Source organism: Crocuta crocuta, unplaced genomic scaffold, assembly GCF_008692635.1.
Source record: "Crocuta crocuta isolate KB4526 unplaced genomic scaffold, BGI_CrCroc_1.0 scaffold180, whole genome shotgun sequence".
NCBI classification, from domain to species: domain Eukaryota; kingdom Metazoa; phylum Chordata; class Mammalia; order Carnivora; family Hyaenidae; genus Crocuta; species Crocuta crocuta.
This window is the reverse complement of record NW_027527549.1, coordinates 4595290-4617996: the sequence shown is the minus strand read 5'-3', so window position 1 is coordinate 4617996 and position 22707 is coordinate 4595290. Positions and strand designations below refer to the sequence as shown.

Genomic DNA, 22707 nt, shown 5'->3' with positions numbered 1-22707 from the left:
GCCTCAGCAGGTTTCTTGCCCTGAGAAAGACTTCATAGACCCAGTTGGCAGTAGCATGTGAACTGGGTCTTTGGAAGTAAGTAGGAATTGCCTGAGCAAAGAATCAAAGGAAGGGAATTCTAACTACTAAGAATAGTGTGCAAAATCTCAGTAATATAAAAGCATGACTTGTTTATGGAAAGGCAAACTGTGTAGTATAGCCAGAGTATAGGTTGTATGGAGGCATTTTGTGTTTGATTCCCTTCTTTTGTGTTCCCACGGATGACTGTACTTCCTCTATCACAGACATAACACTTGCCATTGTACCTGAGGTTTCTTCATTTGTCTACCCGTTACATTATAAATTCCCTGCAGTCTCCTTCATCAGTGGTTACCCAATTCCTAGTTCATAATAGTAGGTACTCAATAAATATTTACAGAATGAGTAAGTGGATGGGGATGAGAGAAAGGAGTTTCTAGCTGCCTATAACTGGACATCATTCACTTATTTATATACCATACTTCCTACGGGTCAGGGTTCTTGCTGGCACTGAGCCATGATGATGAATAAAACCATAGCACATCCATGCAAAAAAAACAACAACACCTCGTTGTCTAGTGAGGAGAGGAAACATAAATAGAGAAATAACTGCAGAAGTGCTAGAAATTATATGTAAACATAGTACTGGGGACAGCTAGAAAATACTTCAGAGAGAAAACATAGCATCTGAGGTGGTACTTTAGAGATGAATGGGAACTATCCAGCCAGAGCAACAAGGAAAGGGAATTCTAGATAGTAAAAACCATTTGTATAAACATACAATTGTGTAAAAGCATGCCATCTTTATAGAAAGATGAAAAGTTGAGTGTGGCTGAAGTGGAAGGAGGTGAGCCCTGTATGCCCTATAAGGCAGTGAGTGTCAGAGGTGTTTAAGTAAGGGAAGGGAAGTGACGTGATTGGAGTTCACATTAGGAATATAATTTTAGTAGTAGCTTGAAAAATACACTGAAATGGTGGTATTGGAGGTGCCATACCAGTTAGGAAACTGCTGCTGAAAATCAAGAGGTCAGTGAGAATATAAGCTAAGGGAGGAATAGATAGGAAAGGCATCATTCAAGAGAAATTTCTGATGGTTTGGTGACTGGTTGGATGTCTAGGGTCAGTCAAAAAGAGAAAATGCTAATGACCTCACTGTCTTACTTGGGAAATGAGGTGCTTGATTGGTCATTAAATGAGATTGTGTACATAGGAGGCTTTCCCTTCCTAGGAAAAGAGAGAATCACTGAGTTTGAAATGTTTCCAGTACCACAACCAGCATGAGAGGTCTAAAGGCAGTTGGATATATGATTCTGATGCTTAGAAATGAAGGTCATGCCTTGAGATGCAAATTTTAGAGTCATCAGTATGTAGATGATAGTCGGAGCCTCAGTAGTAAGTGAGATATTCAGGTCTATTATATACAATAAAGGTGCTCAGTCTTGGTTGTATATCACAAGCACATGTGATTTTTCACAAGTGTAAATGCTTGTGCCTCATCCCTAGAGAGTCTGATTCAGAGAGTCAAGGAGGTGGGGGAGTGCTGAGCCTTTTTTTTTAAATCAACGAGTAATTGTTATGAGTAGCCAGAGTTGAAAACATCCTTTGTGTAAGCGTAAGGGAAAAATCCCTGAAATCTAATGACATTTAAAGATTCATGAGAGGAAGAACCAGTAAAGGAGACAGGAAGAAATTGCCCAAAGAAGGAAGAAGAGATTCAGGTGGAAATATTATTCTGGAACCCAGAGGAGAATAGAACGCAAGATATAAATAATGCTCAGAACATTCCAAAATAATTCCTTCAGAGATCAGCTCTCCTTTGAGAATTCTGACAATCCATTAAGACCCAGCGTAAAATCAATCTTCTATGACTTCTTTTGATCACGTCAGCTAGAAAAACCAATTTCTTTTCTGAATTTCCTTGTCTGTATCCCTTATTATTATCCTATTTAATATGTCCTTGTATTGAAGCTATTTGAGTATAAATCCTATTTAGACTATTTTGGCTTCATAAGGTCTTTTATATATTTTGTTATTATTATCCACTACTCCAAATATATTGCATATAAGAGCCTCTCAATAAATATTTCTCAAATACATGGTTATTGCCCTATCATTAGGAGTTCACAATCTAGACAGGAAGGCAAGAACATGTGAAATAATGACTCAATCAAGTATGTCAAAGTATTTAGTACCTGAGATTTTTTTTTAACTGCAATTCTGATTTTTAAATCAACTACATTACCCCTGAAATCTATCCAACTGAAAAATCATATTCAGCAAGGTAAAAATTGTTGCCAACTGGTATGTTTGTGATGCAAATTGTATTTAACACACATATCAAATAAGAATGTCTAATTTACTTGTTTTCTCCTTTTCTCTTTATAGAGGATAAGGATCCTAATTTGGACACCATGTTGAATATCCCGTCAGCACTTACTACAACAGTAATTCCTGTTATAGTGACTGTTCCTCAAGGCAAAGGAAAACCAAAATCAAAAGGCAAAGAAAAACCCAAAGAATCTCTTAAAGAAGAGGAACACCCAAAAGAAGAAGAGAAAAAGGTACATGGACTTGCCATGGATTCCTAAACTCTACTTCTGCCTCAATGTTAACTTTTTTAAAAATCATGAGTCACGTCCATAGTGTTATTACAGTACATATATGTTATTGTGTAAATGCATTAACATTCCCTGAAGCTTCAACTTTGAACAAACAAGAAAGAAGAGGTTTGCACACAGGAGCTGGATCCTTATGTCAGGAGACATATTGTCATATACAGTCTCAGGTCTTTCATTCTAAATTCAGAATGACAATTTCAGCCTTTTTTCCACTCTGTTTCTTGAGTATTCTTTGCTTTAGGTTGGTTAAGTTCCTACTATTCTCTAAATACTTTATTTAGTTTCATTAGATAGACAACATTTGAAAGAGGAGTATCTCTAATTAAATAATGGAAGTGCTTCCATTTGATAAACTTGGACTTAGATACTGATGTGCTGAGGATTGAAGGACAGCCTGCTTCTGGCTAAAGAGCCATTCACCCTCTACCTCCAACGTGCCACCAAATGCAAACACACACTCCCAGAGGCTTTGATTCCAAACATGTTCCTAACAGAAGAATACAGATCAAAAGAGAGGCAAGAAGAAAATCACTGAAGAACTCTTGACTCTTTTGGCATTTACCAGGACAGCTGTGCAGTTTGTACAATGTACAAATGCTCAACTTATTAGAATAAAAAAAAGCGGGGGGGAAGTGATCAGGGATGTTGATTCCAGACCTCAGCCCTTTAAAAGTCATGGGGTTTGTATGCTACTTAGCCTTTCGTTACCATATTTATTTAGCTTTACTAAAAGATGAATTTCCTCAAGCCAGGACACATGACCCTTGCTAAGTAAGAATTGCACGGTAGCAGAATAGCCCTGGATCATTCATTCGTTTGACTGAAAGCAATTTTATAGCAAACCAGTGAGCTCACCTAAAATTTTAAAAAAGTGACGCTAATAGAAGGATGGGAGATAATTACTTGTTTTTTGTGCAATGATACATTTGTCATGGCGGGTTCGTATCTTTATGCATTATTGTTCATTTTACAGGATTTCATAATTTCTTTCCTCTTAATTTTGTGTTTTTAATTGATTTTTAGCTACATATTCAGATTTTATTACTTATTAGTAACAAAGTCAGAAAAATTTAAATGAGCAACAGTAGAAAACTAGTTAGAGTAAACTAAAGATCGAGCAACAAGTGATCGGTTGGAATGATTTTAGTGGCTGACAAAAGAGAGTTGACTGGAAATTTTGAAATTATTCTCATTAGGGGTTTGTTGGAAGCAAGCAAATAACTTTCATTCTGGAATACAATTAACCAACCAGGTATCCAGTCATAGTTAGCATAAAATTAATTAGGATTTTTTTCAGTTAGATATACCCAGTCTTCATTAGTTTCTAAATAATCTTTTTATGCTTTTTAAATTGTTTTTACCTCCTACAAAAGTAATACCTGCTTATTAGAAAAAAACAAGGACGCGTATCCTGACAGCATAACATCTCAAACACCCATACTTTACAAAATACACACAGTAGGTAGTGGGGATGTCAGTGAGCCCTTACACCCACACTTGCAAACAGAGACATCTTTCAAGGCCTACTTCAAGGCCCTACTCCTCCATGAGCCTTTCCTAACTATACTCATTAACTTTGATACCTTCATTTTTTGAGTAGAGTTGTGCCAACTATTTGGTACCATTATTTAATTGTTTCACATGTCTGTGCACCATTCTACAAGTAGAATATAAATTGCACAAAGGTAGAGACTCATGTATTTTATAGGCTCCATCACTAGTCATGGTCCCATTAGTCATGGGCAAGTCATATCTTAAGCACTCAGCAACTCCTTGCTTTGTCATAATAGATCGATAGCTCATTTAGAAAATAACAATTATTCACGTGTTAACCTATTTACAGGAAGAAGTGGAACCAGAACCTGTTTTACAAGAGACTCTTTATGTTCCCACTTTCCAAAACCTAAACGTGTCTTGCCCGAATGGGCTCCTAGTGACCTTCCTTGGGCAAGAGCCTACAGGTGAGTGTTAGCTGGTATGGAGCAGGTAGGGAGTGGAGCAAAAAATCTTATAGAAAATAATTAAATCACCATTAAAAGTGTATATTTTCCTGTTAGTTAAACATACTTGTTAATAATGAACAATAGGCTAATAATAATAAGCATCATTTTTTGAGCATTTACAGTTAGCTTGGCACTAAGTATTTAATATACACGAAAAAATACAACTATTATAGGGCTCTTGGGTGGTTCAGTCAGTTGAGCATCTGAGTCTTGATTTTTGGCCCAGATGATGATCTCAGGGTTCATGATATCAAGCCTGTGCTGATGGCCAGGAGCCTGCTTGGAGTTCTTTCTGATCCTCCCCTGCTTACGTTCTCTCGCATGCTCTCTCTCTCAAAATAAATAAACATTTAAAAAAAAATACAACTATTTTAAGCTAAGTCCTAATAATTCCATTTTACAAAATAAATTGAAACTTCATGAGGTTCATTAACTTGCCCGAGGTTACTCAACTCCTAAGTGGCAGAGCTAAAAGTCCATTCCTGGTCCAGTCATGGCAAAGCCAGTACTCTTAACAACTATTGTTGTTAACAGTACTCTTAACAATTATTGTTAAGAGTTAACTGTCTTCTTGCCTCTATAAAGGGCCACAGGTACGTGAACTTGCTGGTCTTTTCAAAACAAAGTGAGCACAAAGTAGGTCAAGTGCAGCTTGAATGGTTGAAGGAAACTAGTCTTGTTGCCAGGTAGCAGCATGTAAGTTTATAATGTCTTATTTCTGTATGGCCTCTAACTTATCAAGATGAATAGATAAGTGCAAGTAGGATTGGTTTAATCACCTTGATTGGGGCATTCACATTGGTGACTGAATTTGAATATCACTTAAAGTGGAGACCCACTATTGCAGTAGAATTAACAGAAGCAGCAATGCAAGCATAGGCCTGGGACTTGAGTTCTGACAATATGGCCCTTTCAGTTACTATTTCTGGACCGTGTTTCTTCATATATAAAAGTCGTATTGTCTCAGTGGATCTTGATATGTTTTCACAACCAAATATCCTCTTTATTATAATCTCCTATGTGTGCCATATTGGAAAAGTGTATCCAGCAAGGGAAAAGAGCATGCCTCCTGAAAACTAATTCAATGTCATGTGTACTTGCCACCCATATGAAAAGAAACTAAATGTTATAGTTTGTCTCAATCTTGTTTTTCATTAGGCTTTATTGATTATTAAAAATAGACCATGAATCTTGGAATCTATTTCCCAGGATCCCTACTAGTCCAGGTTTTTCAAGATGGGATTGACTGTGTAATGGTCACAAAAGGTCTTCCAAAGTCAAAGATGTTATGAATGTACTAAGAGGGATATTTCTACATCAGAACATATTGTTTGCTTGTTCACTCGGTCCTATTATCAAACTCCAGCTTAATACCTGTTTCACCTGTCTTTTTTATTAGTGTCATTATAGATAATATAGATATTAGTGCCATTATAGATATTTTCATCTTTATATCACAGTAGACAATGTGGTTAATAATGCCTCTGCTTGGAACACCTAATATTTTAAAAGTCTTCCATATATTATGAATTTCCTAATTCGAGTCTGAACATAATTACAACATAAATACCAAAGTAGCCATGTTTTATTAGGGTCAGCCTTGGACAGAAGGAGGGAAGGTCATGTGAGACAAGAAAAAAGAGCTTTCTTGTGTGACCTTGGACAAGTCACAACCCCTCTCCACCTGAATTTCTTCATTTATAAAATAGTGTCATGTATTCAACAGGGTTGTTATAAGTATTAAATGAGAAAATACTTTCTAATCTGGAGCATACTATTTCAGTGTTAGGTTTTGGGGGTGGGGGGAGTTTTTTGTTTTTGGGTCTTGGTAGCAGTGGTTGTTTTTACAGCATGAGAAAATAATTAAGCATAGAGACCCATTCAACCTCCAGGCCTGCCACTTCACTGTGTGACCTTGGAGAAGTTATGAGCCTTCTGAGCCTCCATTTTTTCATCTGAAAACCCTGGAAAGTGAGTGTCTCCCTTAAAAGTTTGTTGAAGTGAGCTGAATAAAAGACATATACAAAGCATTTAACATATAAAAACATCTCAGTAAATGCTTATAAGTTTATTGTTAGCAATACTTCTGTGACTTAGAGGGTATCATGAAGGGCCCTCATTCCAAAATATTTTCTAATTAACCTGAGATCATCCTTGAAATGCCATCATTGCATGTTGATAAACCACTTTACAAATTGAGAAGAGGACAATATTCAGTTAGCAAAAATGGAATCCTCATTGATATTTTCTTTTTTGAAGGATCTTACCAGGTGCTTTTCTCCTTGATTGCCAGCTGAGAGTAGAATGCTGAGAAAAATCTGGATTTGGTGGAGATGAGGGGATTATGTTAACTCTGAAAGACGATGAATAATTTAGGCAGGGCAAACCTGAAGTGAGTGACTTCCCCTGACCTCCAGGCCACCAGGGGACACCAGGAGGGCATTGTACATCCAGGAGCAAGAGCTTAGTCAAGGGCAAGAGAAAAGTACCAAAAGGGAGAAAAGGGAACCACTAAGACAGCAGAGCTCTGCCTCCTTCCTAATTTTGCCTGAGATGTCCTAGAATTCATGAAAAAGAATGGGTTGTACATAGGAAAGGTACCTAGTAAGTACCTATAGGTGACCTTATTTATTACATTGACTATAGCAAATGTAGAAAAGAACCAGTGCTCTGTGCTACCTGTCATGACATGGAAACTGTTCTATTAGTCGGCTGTAGACAGAAGAATGAAAACAATTAAGCAAAAAGATAAAACGCCAGCCACACAGCATTGCCCAGTTCACATTAAGGCTTGCTGGTTTTTTTGTTTGTTTGTTTGTTTGTTTTTCCAGATCAGAGTGCTGTGGATGAGGAACCCACTTGGGACATCATGATCCGGCAGAGCTACCCCCAGAAGGTGAAGCACTATGAGTTCTATAAAACGGTGGTCCCACCTGTGGAGCAGGAGATATCGAGAGTCATCACTAGGCAAGGCACTGTTGTCAAGTACATGTTGGATGGATCCACACAGGTAAAAGAATGTTCGATAAATAATTCTCCTTCCTGCTGCAAAGTACAATACAAACAACTGATGAGGAAGGAGTAGCATTGTGGTAGGCAAGAGGGAGAACTCACTTGGAAATGGAGTGACACTGAAGATGACAAATTGAGACTAGTAAAGTCTTCTACAATACAACTATTTGTATCCTTATTATAAATAAGCTTATTCCATATATGGCCCAAGACTGCAGATTAAACACAGTGTTCACCTCCTCCACCTCTCAAGGCACCTTAAAATAATTTTAAAAAATACTTTTGAAGAATAAATTCACAACTGCACTGGAAAACAACTAACTGTGTCATCAGTGGATCCAAATTATGTGAGAATTTCTAGAAAGTAAGTCAGGTGAGATCAGACTGATGGAAAAACATAAGAATGTTTAAAACTTGCACAAGGGAAAACCTGCAGCAAAATCATAACTCAGAAATTTTAACAAAGTATTTCACAGATGGAGCTCTGTGGTCAGAAAATCGAGTTAGTGTCCCAGGTGACTCACTGCTACTTGGAGGGTGAGAAGCAGACATCATTACACCCAAGAGATGTATGTCCTGCTCTATCCCTCCCTAGCACCCAGAGGATACACCACCAAGAAGTGAACAGGGATTCTCAAAGAGAAATAGGACCGTGTATTTCTCTTTGAGAGTCCACGTTAGAGAAAAACCATCTGTACGGAAGTAAATCTCAGGGTAATAAAAAAATTAAAGACAGACCGCCTAAAAAGAATAGGTAAACAAAAAACTAGAAAGTGAGTAACAGTAACATAGAGACTTGAGAGGTAAATAGTCTACAAAATAACAATTTAGAAAAGTTGCTGTGAAATAAAATCAAGAGTTCTTAGATACTAAAAATGACAATTGTATGTCAAATCACTATGTTGCACACCTGAAACTCAGATTATATTGTATGTCAGTATACTTCAATAAAAAATTTAAGAGGGTGCGCCTGGGTGGCTCAGTCAGTTAAGTGACCAACTCTTGATTTTGGCTCGTCATGATTTCATGGTTCTTGAATTTCAGTCCCATATCAGGCTCTGCACTGACAGTGTGAAACCTACTTGAGATTCTCTCTCTCTCTCTCTCTCTCTCTCTCTGCCCCTCCCTTGTTCATGCATGATCTCTCTCAACGTTAATAAACTTTAAAAATATAAAATAAATAAAATTTAAAAGGAGAAAAAACAAGAAGAAAAATAGTTTTGAAAAATTAGTGGCAGGGAGAGAGTGAATTATGAGGGAGAGAAAAGTTAGGAGACATGGAAAAGAGAGCTGAATACAACCTCTAGAAGAAGAAAATTGTGGGAGTAAAGGAAGAAAATAAAGAAAGAGTAATACAGTGGATTTTCCCATAACTAAAAAAAATATATTTTGGATTAAACAGGACAACCAAGAACCAATCAGTATTGATACTAATAATGTTCTTTAAAAGATCATCTACATATGTCATAGACCAATTTTGGGACTGCACAGATAGTCCCAAAATCTTCCTAAAGGAAACCATTTACTTACTACAGAATGAGAACAGGATGGACATTAGATTTCTCATGAGCAGCACCTGGTGATGGTTCTTGTCATGTTAATTGGTAGGTTATAGAGGCTGATCCGGACAGATGTATCTCTAGTTCATGTAGACACCATACATACTAGATAGATGTTGACAGACACTTAACATTTAAATATGTGATAATATTTTAAATGTACACATTATATAAGTTGAAATAGAGGGGATAATTTTCCAGTGGCTTAGGGGAAGGATAAAGAATGGAGAAAATAGGAGCACCTGGGTTGGCTCAGTCGGTTAAGTGTTCGACTTTGGCTCAGGTCATGATCTTCCAGTTTATGAGTTCAAGCCCTTCATCAAGCTCCATGCTAACAGCTCGGAGCCTAAAGCCTGCCTCAAATTCTGTGTCTCCTTCTCTCTCTGCCCTCCCCCATGCATGCTCCATCTTTCTCTCAAAAATAAATAAACATTAACAAAAATTTTAATGGAGAAAATAAAAACTCAAGTTAATCCAATAAAAGACAAGAAATTAAAAAAAAGAAACAAAATAGAAGGTAAATGGAGGGTCCCCTGGGTGGCTCCGTTGGTTAAGCATCCTACTTCAGCTCAGGTGTGATCTCGTGGTTCGTGCATTCAAGCCCCACTTCGGGCTCTGTGCTGACATGGAGCCTGTTTCAGATTCTGTGTCTCCCAGTCTCTCTGCCCCTCCCCAGCTCGTGCTCTGTCTCAAAAATAAGTAAACATTAAAAAAGTTTTTTAAAAAAGAAGGTAAATGGAAAACATTAAATAATATTATTGTGCTGGTTATTAAGCTATTCTAAGTTATTCTCTCTGAGCTCCAAGTCTACCTTCCTATATTCTGTTTGTGATGCAAAGATCATTTTTCCTTTGGATTAATTTTAACTTATATCAGTTTGACAGTGTTAAAGGTCAACCAGCCTGTTCTTGCTTCTGAGAACGTAAGAATTTCACTTTTCCTTCAGATCCTCTTTGCCGACGGTGCTGTGAGCAGTAGCCCTGATTCAGGTCCTGTTTGTCCTCCTGCTGAAATGCCAACAAGCCCTCACAGCGGGGACTTGGCAGACACAGCTTCTCAGCAAAAATCAGAAATAGTGCCATCTGAGATTGTCGTCACAAAGAAAGGTAATAATTGAAGCCTTTTCATTTATGATGGATTTAATACATCTTCACATGCTTAATAAATGTTCATTATTGTTATTCTTTTACTTCTCATCTTTTCTGTGAATATATTCATGTATACTCATATACATATGCATAAATTTTAATTGGAATCAAAGCATTATGCACTGAGTCATGAACTCCTTCCTTCTCATAGTAGTAAATAATGAGCATTTTCCTCTACCATTATATACTCTTACACAACATTAAGTCTTTTTTTTTTTTACAAATAGTTTATTGTCAAATTAGTTTCCACATAACACTCAGTGCTCATCCCCACAAGTGCCCTCCTCCATGCCCATCACCCCTCCCCCCCACATCCATCAGTCCTCAGTTTTTGTCAGCATTCAAGAGTCTCTCATGGTTTGTCTCTCTCCCTTTCCCCCACCATTTTCCCCCCTTCTTCTCCCCCTTGTTCCTCAGTTACGTTAAGTCTAATGCTGGGCTACTGTTTGAGGGTTAGTTGAACAGATCAGCAAGATCAAGGTTCTCAGTAGCATTTCTTTGACTCTCTTGACCTTTTCCTCAGAGCTACAAGAAGGCCACAGACTCTCATGTAGTAACCCTCAAAGCAAAAACCAAAGAGACTAGACATAAGCTTTCCAGGGTCTCTCTTTATCAGGAGCGAAAGCATTTCTGGATCCCACCCCCTTGCCCCATCAGAAGACCTCCCTTTCTATGTCACTGACTAGATCTGGCCAGGGATCTAGGCTGGGAAAACAAGCATTTGACTTTTCTGGCTTTTATTCTCAGGAGATGCACACTACTAGTAGGGAAAAAAGAAGTTGGGTAACAGTTGAGTAAGCAAGCAACAGTGTTTGCTATAATCTAAATTAGGAAATTGCTCTCCTCAGAGGTGTTCTTGATTTACACCCCTACCTTACCTCCAGTGTTGTATGAAAATGTTTCCTTCCTCACACCCTTGCCAATGCTGGATTTCCTCATTCTTTTCATCTTAGCCCATTTGATAGATAATTAATAATCTTACTATTATGTTAATTTGAATTTCTCTATTACTGGTGAGGTTAAACCTTTAATAATTTTTTATTATGAATTTTTCTATTCACATATTTTCTTGGTTTACTATTGGGATGTTCATTATTTACATATTTATTTGTAAGAGATCTTTAGATGTCAGAGATGTGTGTCTGTGTACCGGGCACAATTATGAATACTTTAAAATACTAAATCAGTGAATCCTCATAACAACCCTGTGTGATATGTATTTTAATAATCCCACTTTATAGATGAGGAAATGGAGACACAGAGAGATTAAGTAGCTCCCTTGAGGCCTCTCAGCTAGTAAGCGGGAGGGCTGGGATTTGAGTCTGGGCACCTGCATTGCAAATGTTTCTCAATCTCTCATTTGACTTAAATGATCTGAGTCCAGGATTTAATCTTCTTTGTCAGTTTCACATACACCCCCTCCCCACCACCACAGTAACCAGCAGCCACGAGGCAAACTGAATTCTTTTTTTGATTACTCAAAGTTTAGTGAAATAGACACTTCTTTAGTAGTAGCACAAGGTCCTTGGTTGAACGCGTCCTCGTAGCTTTCAAACTCCCCAGCTCAAAGGCTCCTTCCTTTTCTTTCTTTCTTTATTTAATGTTTATTTTATTTTTGAGAGAGAGAGAGAGACAGAGCTTGAGCAGGGGAGGGGCAGAGAAAGAGAGAATCACAGAATCCAAAGCAGGCTCCAGGCTCTAAGCTGTGAGCACAGAGCCTGACACAGGGCTCGAACCCACAAGCCTTGAGATCATGACCTGTGCCAAAGTTGGCCACCAATCGACTGAGCCACCCAGGTGCCCCAGGGACGTTCCTTTTCTGATAGGAGAGGACTTCATGTAAGGGTAGCCACTTCTTTTCATGCCCTGAGGGTTTCCAAAGGACTTGCACCACCAGCATGGTGTGCTACAGATTTCTTCGAAGCCCTCCCATCCAAGATGATGAATTCACTTTGAAAACAAAAACAAAAACAAAAAACAGAGAGAGATAGCGTGAGAGCACCCGTGCGCAGGAGAGGGGCAAAGGGAGAGGGAGAAGCTTAAGCAGGCTCCACACTTCAGCGCAGAGCCCAATGTGGAGCTAGATCCCACAACAGTGAGATCATGACCTGAGCCAAAATCGAGAGTCCAACATTCAACTGACTGAGCCACCCAGGTGCCCCTAGGCTTAATTTTTTAAAAATTTTTTTTAATGTTTATTTATTGTTGAGAAAGAGAGACACGGAGCATGAACAGGAGAGGAGCAGAGAGAGAGAGAGAAGGAGACACAGATCCTAATTAGGCTCCAGGCTCTGAGCTGTCAGCACAGAGCCTGACATGGGGCTTGAACTCAGGAACTGTGAGTTCATGACCTGAGCCCAAGTTGGCCGCTCAGCTGACTGAGCCACCCAGGTGACCCCCTAGACTTTATTTTTTAAGAGCAATTTTAGGTTTACAGAAAAAATGTGCAGAAAATACAGAATTCTTCCATCCTTCCTCTCTACCTGGCTCACAGTTTTCCCTATTTTAAACACATGTCTTACAAGTGAGGAACCAATACATTATTATTAACTGAAGTCCATAATCTGCTTTAGGGTTCAATCTTTGTGACGTACATTTCTAAAAGTTTTGACAAATGCATAATGTAGTGGATCTACCACTACAATATCATACAGAATAGCTTCCCCTCTGTGTAAACAAAACAAAACCTTGTGCTCAAGGTGTTCATCTTTCTCCTCACCCTCTCCCAAAACCCAGTACCCATGAGCCAACTCTCTCTGTTTCCCTCCATCCAGGACTTTGGAACCGCTAATCTACTTTCTGTTTCTATGGATTTACATGTTCTGGACATTTCAGATAAATGGAAGCATACAATATAAGGCCTTTTATGACTGGCTTCTTTTTATTTAGCATAATATTTTCAAGGGTCATCTATACTGTAACTTGTGTCCGTACTTCATTTTTATAGTTGAATAATATTCTCTTGTATGTATACCACACTTTGTTTATACATTCATCAATGATGCGTATATAGGTTGTTTCCACTTTTAGGAAATTACAAATAAAGTGGATACAAACATTTCTGTACAAGTTTTTGTGTGGACATATATTTTCATTTCTCTTGAGTATGTTTCCCAGGAGTGGAATTTCTAGAATAATAACTCTATGTTTCTCATTTGAGTGCCTGACAAACTGTTTTCCAAAGCAGCTACATTATTTTACTTTTCACCAGCATGGATAAGGGTTCTTATTTCTTCACGTTCTTGCCAACGCTTATTTTGTCTGTAGTCATTCTAGTGGGCATAAAGTGGAATCCCAATTTGCTTTTGATTTGCATTTTCTTAATGCTTAATGATGTTGAACACCTTTTCCTGTGCTTAGTAGCCATTTGTATATCTTCTCTGGAGAAATGTCCATTCAAATGCTTTTCCCAATTTTTTAATAAGTTATTTGCCCTCTTATTATTGAGTGGTATGTATACTTTGTATATTTTGGATACAAGTTCCTTATCAGTTACATGATTTGTGAATATTTCCCCCCATCCTTTGGGCTCTCTTTCCACATTCTTGATGATCTCTTTACATGGTGTCTGTTTTGCTGAAGTCCAATGTATGTCCCCCCCCTTCCCGGTTACTTGTGGTTTTGGTATTATATTTAAAAAATTGCATAATCAAAGTCACAAAGATTTATTCTTATATTTTCTTCTAAGAGTTATATATTTTTAGTTCTTGTATTTGGGGTTTTTAAATCCATTTTTATATAACTTTTAAAAATTTTTTATTTATTTTTGAGAGAGAGAGAGAGAGAAAGTGCACAAGTGGAGGAGGGGCAGAGAGAAAGAGAGGGAAACACAGAATCTGAAGCAGGCTCCAGGCTCTAAGCTGTCCATGCAGGCTTGAGCTGACGTGAGGCTTGAACCCATGAACCATGAGATCATGACATGAGCCGAAGTCAGACGTTCAGCCAACTAAGCCACCCAGGTGCACCTTTATGTAATTTCTTATATGATAAGAGATAGGGGTCCAGGTTCATTCTTTGAGTTTATTAAAAAAGACAATTATTTCCCCCCATTGAATTGGTTGGCACCTCAGTCAAGAATTAATTAACTACAGGGGCGCCTGAGTGGTTCAGTTGGTTAAGCGTTCGACTTCGGCTCAGGTCATGATCTCGCAGTTTGTGGGTTCAAGCCCTGAGTCGGGCTCTGTGCTGACAACTAGCTCAGAGCCTGGAGCCTTTTTCAGATTCTGTGTCTCCCTCTCTCTGACCTGCTCACGCTGTCTCTCTCTCTCTCTCAGAAATAAATAAAACATTGAAAAAAAGAATCAATTAACCACAAATGGTAAGGTTTATTTTTGGACTCTTACTTCCGCTCACTGATAAATGTGTTTGTCCTTATGCCAGCATCTCACTGCCCTGATTCCTATAGCTTTATACGTTTGAAATTGAGAAGTATGAGTCATCCACATTCGTTTTACTTTTACAATGTTGTTTGGACTGTTCTGGGTCCCTTGAATTTCTCTATGAATTTTAGGGTCAGATTGTCAATTTCTGCAAAAAAGGCAACTGAGATTTTTATAGATTCCACTGAATGCATAGCTAAATTCTGAGAGTATTGACATCTTAACCATATTGTCTCTAATTCATGAACTTGGGATATCTTTCCACTTATTTAGATTTTCTTCTAATCACATCCAATGCTGTCTTACAGTTTTCAGTGTACAGTTATTACAATTGTTTTGTTAAAACTTTCCTAAGTCTTCCTCTTCTTGATCCTATTTTAAATGGAATTGTTCTATTTTTGGATTGTTCATTGATGGTGTATACCAATACAACTGATTTTTTTGTATTTTGAGCTTGTATCCCAAAATCTTGCTGACCTTTCTTATTCTACCCTTTTTCGTTTTGCAGCAACTCTGGAGATAAGATCCTAACCCCCAATGTTTGTTGTTGTTGTTGCTGTTATTGCTGTTTGTTGAGTGACTTTACTGGGCTTCTTTCCTTTGTCCTGTGTGGCTCCTGAACTCTGCTCTGTTAGCTTAGTGGTCAGCTAGTGATTAGGCAGGGATTCCCTTACATGCCTCAAGCCAAAAAAGGGCTCCCAGCCTTTGCCAAGGGAATGTGTGTGCTAACGGATGCCTTCCTTCATCACTCTCACAGTTTAGACCCAAAGTCAGTTGGTGTTTCTCGGATCTTTCCTGGATATGAGTATAATCCTGCGTGTGCGTGTGGCCTTCTAGACTCCTAGGAAAATGGCGGAGTTTTTCAAAGTCCCTTTGGTCATCTCATTCTCTAGCTTTTCCTTTTAAGTGTTTAGATCAGCCTCTTGTTTGCCCCTACTGCCACTGCTGCCTCAGACAGCCACACTGTAAACAATTGCCACTGAATATTTCGGCAGGAGCTCCAGGAAAAGGTGGCTTATAATGAGTGAATTCTGACTCGGGTCAGAGTGAGGATTTTCAGGGTGTTTTCAGAGAAGTGAAACAATGACAAGTGTCTGGGAATGGGGCTTTCAGGGAGACTTGCAGAACTATCTGCCCCCTTCGGTGGCTGCCAGGTTGTCACAGCTCTGTGACTCCAAAGGCGACTGCTGGGCTGGAGATGGGGTGGAGGAGGTGTGGGGGGAGGGGAGGGATGCAGGATGAGAACTGGACAAGGTATAACAACACAAAGCAGTTGCTCTTATTGAGATTCAACTGTTTCCTTGAATTGTTTCTTGGACTGTTGCAATTCTTTGGTTTATGTCTAGAATTCTGGAAGAGTTGACTTTGTCATTTTTTTCCCCCAGCATTCTCACGCTGTTTTGATGTAGGATGGTTTTTTTGAAGGTCCTTTCTTGCCATTCCAGAAGTGCTTCTCCTGTCTCACAAGAAATACTCTTTAGAATTTTCATTATTTTTTAGCTGTAAATATTTTCTAGTTTCCATAATGACCTCCTTTTTGACCCATAATATTTCTAAATTTCCAATACTATAAAGTGTTTCTAGTTTTTTTAATAATTGATTTTTAACTAATCTTTTGAAATTTATTGAAACATTATGGATAGCCTCATATATGAGCAAGTGTTTTAAAAAGTCTGTGTGTCCATGAAAGGGCATGTGTCCTATAGCTATTGAGTATAGTGTTCTCTTTATAGCTATTAGATCAAAGTGTTAGTTGTGTTGTCCGGTTCATTTCCAGGTTCAGCAAACCTTTCTGCAAAGAGAAGGATAGTCAATATTTGAATTATATTTTGTGAGCTGTATTATCTCTATCACAACTACTCAACTCTGTCCTTGTCCCATGAAAGTAGCCATAGAACATACATAATCAAATGAGCATGCTGTATTGTGTTTAAATAACACTTTCTTATGAACACGAAAATTTGAATGTCATGTAATTTTCATGTCTCACAAGATATTATTATTCTTTTGATTTTTTAGTTATACAGAAATGTCAAAAGAAGTGTTACTTCACAGACTATACAAAAACAGACAGCAAGCCATATTTCCTCTAGAGGTCAAATTTACCAACCAGTACTGTATAACTTCATGGATATTTTAAATCTACCATATCAGTTTATTTCAGCAGAAGTATGTTTAAACAAGGGTAGAATAATCTATTCAGTGCTATACTCCTTATAATTTAATCTTTACTTCTTTATTCCTGAAATGATTGCATCTTTTTAATAGTTCTGCAGATTTTTCTTTATATACTTTGAGGATATAATTTTCGATATGGGTAAATTTAGAAATTGTAATATCTTCATGGTGATTTTAACATTTTATTGGCATGCAATGGCTTTTCGTTCTAGGATTCTTTTTTTGCCCTAATGTCTATTATATGAGGGCAAAAGTATATTTTGCTTATATTATTATATTATTCTAGCCACACCAGCTATGATCTATTCCCTTTACAGTGTAATTTTTTCATACTTTATTTTACTTTCTGTGGTTTATGTTTAAATGTGTCTCTTATGAGCAATTTATAGGGGAATGTTTTAAAAATTCAGCTTGATAATATTTATCTTTTAACCAGAGCTTCTAATCCATTTACCATATAACAGGTAGTTTCTGAAAAATGTGTTTATGTTGTCTCTGTCCTTGGATGATAACTTCACTGGGTACAGAATTCTGGATTGACAGATGTTTTCTCTCAGAATTCTCTCTACAAATATTCTCTATAGTCTTCTTGCTTCCACTGTTGCTGTTGAAAAGTTGGCTGTCCCTCTGGAAAACAGTGTGGAGATTCCTCAAAAAATTAACAATAGAACCCCCCTAGGACCCGGCAATAACATTCCTAGGAATTTACCCAAGGGATACAGGACTGCTGATGCTTAGAGGCACATGTACCCCAATGTTCATAGCAGCACTCTCAGCAATAGCCAAAACATGGAAAGAGCCTAAGTGTCCATCAATGGACGAATGGATCAAGGAGATGTGGTTTATCTATACAATGGAATATGACATGGCAATGAGAAAGAATGAAATCGGACCATGTGTAGCAACATGGATGGATCTTGAGGGTGTTATGCTGAGCGAAATAAGTCAGGCAGAGAAGGAGAGATACCATATGTTTGCACATATAGGAGGATTAGGAGGAACTTAACAGATTATCGTGGGGGAGAAGAAGGGTGAAAACAGCTGGGGAGAGAGAGAGAGGCAAACCATGAGAGACTCTTGAATGCTGAGAACAAGCTGATGACTGATGGGGGTGGGGAAAGGGAAAGGGGAGGTGATAGGCATGGAGGAGGGCACTTGTGGGGATGAGCACTGGGTGTTATACAGAAACCAACTTGACAATAAATTATTTTTTAAAAAAAGAAAAGTTGGCTATCAGTCTAATTGCTATTCCTGTGATGATCATCTAACTGCCTTGAAAATATTTTCTTTTTAAATTATGGGGCGCCTGGGTGGCTTAGTCGGTTAAGCGTCCGACTTTCGCTTAGGTCATGATCTCACGGTTCGTGGGTTCGAGCCCCGCGTCAGGCTCTGTGCTGACTGCCAGCTCAGAGCCTGGAGCCTGTTTCAGTCTGTGACTCCCTCTCTCTCTGACCCTCCCCTGCTCACGCTCTCTCTCTCTCTAGAAATAAATAAAAAAAAACTTAAAAAAATTTAAAAAAAATTAAATTATAATGCCAATACAATTTACCTGGGTATGGATTTCTTTTTGTTTATCCAGTGAGAATACATTGAGATTCTTACATCCCTGGGTTAATATCTTTCATTAATCCTGGAAAGTTCTCAATAATTACCTCTTCAAATATTGTTTCTGTTCCATTTTTTTTCTCTTCTTTTAGAATTCTAATTAAGCAGGTGTTAGAGATTTTTATCTCTCTTATTATTTCTATCACTTTGACTCTCTGAGATTCATTCTAAATAATTTCTACAGATCTATTTTTCAGTGCTCTTTTTGATACTCTGGAAATAGAAAGAAGTTCTAATTAAATCTGAGGGCAATGGTAAGGCTTAGCTTCATGCATCTATCTTATTTGCATCTCCCCATTAGCTGAGTCTACAACTTAAGCCAAGATCCATGCTCTGATGCACATTTCATACTCTGAATCTGATGAATCTTCCAAGAGTTAACAATCCTTTACTATCTTTTCTTGTAATTTGCTTCTGGGTCTGAATTCACTTCATCATTGAGGTTTGATAACACTGGCAAATTTCATCTACAGATTACTTATTATTATGCAAATGGAGCAAATCTATCCTGATAGAGGGATTGAAATATTATTCAGAATTCCATGAGGACTTTTTCAGTTCTGTCTTCCAAATAGATGGTGGTAGGGAGGGATAGGGACGAGATACGCATCAGATGATTATCAGTGTAGTAGTTGAACTGCACAAATCCTCTCCCTTAGTGAGAGGCCAAGGATATATGCCTGACTGGTAAAGTTCTCCAGATCCAGGGCTGAAGAAAGCTGTCTCCTATCTGTGACTAACAATGACAAAATCAGGAGAATGAAGAGTTAAAATTCTCATAAAATGCTAGAGTTTAGTAAGTCAAAAAGAAGAAGTCAAAGGAAGGGAACAAAGGTAGGCTTTAAAAACTAGGGTACAGAACCCCAAACGTGGAATCCTGGGAGCTATAAACAAGACTCAAAAGTACACAAAAGTTGACCAGAATAGGTATTGTGCCATGGAAGGTGGGCTGTATATGCCTGTGTCTATTTGGAGAGAGGTGGTGGGAATCCAGCCAAGGTTCAAGTGCATAACTTGATACATTGTTTCCACTTGAAAAATAATATAACTGATGAAAACTGCATAGAATTTCTATGCTACAGTATCTGAGGTAGTTGACAGTGTATTAAAATGTAATAATTTATGTAATTGATATTATAGTTACATTGTGTTTGATTTTACTTGAACTTCTACAGGAAAAAGTCACAAAAATCAGTCATCAGTGGCACATAAGAATGAAAGCCATGAACCTCACCCAGAGACAGTTCAAACAGTAACTCCTGTAGAGGTTCATGTAGGCACGTGGTTTACAACCACACCTGAAGGAAATCGGATTGGCACCAGAGGACTGGAAAGAATAGCAGACTTGACCCCATTACTATCCTTTAAGGCCACAGATCCTGTCATTGGAACGGTATGGCAAACTATTGTCTATTGCACATTTTTATAAATCATTAGAGTTCTGCAACACATAGAAGAGTGCCTGGCAGATAATTGATTTTCTGTAACTGGTAAATAGGTGGATAGATGAACAGATAGATCTATCTTCCCAAACAGAAAAATACTGTGTGGTTTATTTGACTAGCATAATGTACCACGAAATACTACTTTTCAAAATGAGGAACAGGTCGTGAATATCTGTACCACATGTAAGATTTGTAAGATTGTGTCATGTTTCTCTGTGTTGAATGTATTTGTGTGTCTCGTATCTTCTAGAAGTTGAGGAGCTATGCTTGGTTCCTCCTCCTTTGTGTGCAACTGCAGTGAGTGGTAGAAATTTGTTCCTGATCCTTGACTTCGAAAAATGTATGGTATATTTAAGGAGACACTCACATTGAATAATTCAAGAATTTAGCAACTATACAAAAGATTTTGTTTGTAGCCTGAGAATAAATGACAAATGAGTGGTATAGAAAATGCTGGTTTGGCTTGTGATGTGAAATCAAAACTCCTAGGATGAACAGTAGCACCTTTTATGTTCCAGGCTTTCTGTTAGGGATTTTGGGATTTGTGGACATTATCTTATTCAGTCTCTGCACCAGTGAGTATTCTATTACACTGATGAGGAAATTGGGCTTCCACAAGTTAAGTAATGTGGTCAAGAGTGTTTCCAGGAAGCGGTGGACTCTAATTAGAAGCGTTTGTCAGTGACTGAAAATTGGGCTCTTTCCATCCCTCAGCTGGACCCCTAACATCTCACATTGGCTTTGCAGCACCCTCTGCATGTAAACAATGCAAAGAATAGGTGCCTTGTATCTGGTTTCTGGACTTTTTACCCTTAGTTATAGCCTCGTGCTGCTGGTCCAAAGCAAGATGACTGCTTCCTATTGAGATGAATTACATTACCGAAGCAAACACGTTTTCCTTTCTTCTTTAGTCTGCTTCTGAAATAGTTTTGTAATCTCTTCCCTTGTCTGCTAGCTGTCTTCTTTTGTGAGACTCAAAGCACATATCATCTCAGGAAGGTTTTATGGGCACTTCAAATAACTCACTTTCATTCAGCCCCTGAGGTAGATCATTTGGCTTACTATGCAAATGTGATTACTATTTCTCACTTCATAAGTGTTTCTTACTTAAATTTCCCTTGTTACTATCTATCATCATGATGGAAGCATGAACCAACATCCAAGGGCCTGGATTCATGCATGCATTGAACATCAGACACCTAACAGAATAATAAAAACAGCAGTAATCATAATCTTTACTGAGCACTCGCTGTTTGCCAAGCCCTATTCTTATTTTATTCTCACAGTAAACTAGTGCTGTCTCCCTTTTACAGATGAGGCAGATACAGAAAGGTTAAATAATTTTTCCCAAAGCACACAGCAAATAGTAGAGTGAGAAATTACATTCCAGACCCCAAGTCCTTAGCCACCAGGGAAAGAAGGGCCAAGAAATCACATGGCCATGTGAGACAAAATTGACAATGGATGTGTTTCTTTCATGATGCTTGACATGATTATCACTGAATTAGAGACGTGGGCACTGACCTATGGTAACATAGAGCTGGGTTTGAACCCCAGCTGCACACTCCTTACTGGGGGGTCTGACTTTGGACAAGCTTCTAATCTGGTTTTCCTTATTTACAAGATGGAGGTAATCGTCATTATCTGAAGTAGTTGAGGGGATTAGTGCCAGATCCAACACTATCAGGTATTCAGTAAATATTCTTGCTACTGGATGCTTAGCCCTATGGAGAATAATAATTGTCCCACCATATGGTTACCAGAAAATGTCAGTGTATGTGGTGTTATGAAATGCTTGGATAATTCTAAATAATATGTAAATATCTATACTGGATAAAGAGCTAGTATTAATCCTTGCTACTTTGATGACTAAGTGCTAGCTAATCACTTTATCAACATTATCTCATTTAACCCACGTACCATCCCTGTAGAAGAAACTAGTGTTGCCTTCATTTTGCAGATGAGGAAACTAGAGCACAGAGAAGTTAAGCCACTTGCCTAAGTCACCCAGCCATCCATGAAGTCAGGATTTGAACTCGAGCAGCGTTACTCCAGAGTTCACGCTCTTGACCCCTGTGTTCTTCAGCAGTATTTCTCATTACATATACCGGTGGAGAGTTCCAATGATAAGCACCTAAAATGAACAGTGTGCATTTCTTTCTCACATGTAGTGATTTCTGCCTGCTGTAAAGAGATTAGAAGACAATAATCTCCTGCTTCCTACAGCCCGACATTTGAGTCAAAAAGCAGCTAATAAACCCATTCTCACATCCATCTGGACTCTTCAGTGAAATATTGTGGCCCATACAATTGGGACAGTACAAGTTACAAAATACTCAATGATTGAGATATGTTTTATATAATTTGCAGTATGATTATTGCCAATTGGACAGCATCTGTGCAAGGAAGGGCAGAGGGAGAAGCGGAGCTGTGGCAGAGACCCGACGAAGCCTCAGTGAACTGGCAGGTGCTCAGGAACCAGTGTCCCCTGCCCCAGTGTCCCAAGCCTGGCAGCAGGAACCAGATCGGCATACTCCTGCCTATTTCAGACACAGCACGCAGTTACCCTGGAAACATGCGAGTCAGGCAAAACATCTCTGCAACTGAGGCAGATGTGGAAAGAGCTGAGAGCTCGAGACATTTGCTGAGGGGCCCCTAACCCCACAGCTGGGGAGCCAGTCTCTCCTGAAGAGAGATCCAGACCGTGCATCTCCATGTCTGCCTCAGACACACACACACAC

The 22707-nt window shown here is 38.5% G+C and overlaps 1 protein-coding gene across 1 annotated transcript in view; it reads left to right on the top strand.

Annotated features, from left to right (window-relative positions):
- The window catches only part of SPAG17 (sperm associated antigen 17), a 234340-nt gene that overhangs the window by 142972 nt on the left and 68661 nt on the right, over positions 1-22707 (top strand). The window contains exons 25-29 of the mRNA XM_077767475.1: positions 2405-2580; positions 4481-4598; positions 7472-7650; positions 10158-10317; positions 19697-19914. Coding sequence (XP_077623601.1) covers positions 2405-2580; positions 4481-4598; positions 7472-7650; positions 10158-10317; positions 19697-19914 — 851 coding nt within the window. The remainder of the gene's footprint in view (positions 1-2404; positions 2581-4480; positions 4599-7471; positions 7651-10157; positions 10318-19696; positions 19915-22707) is intronic.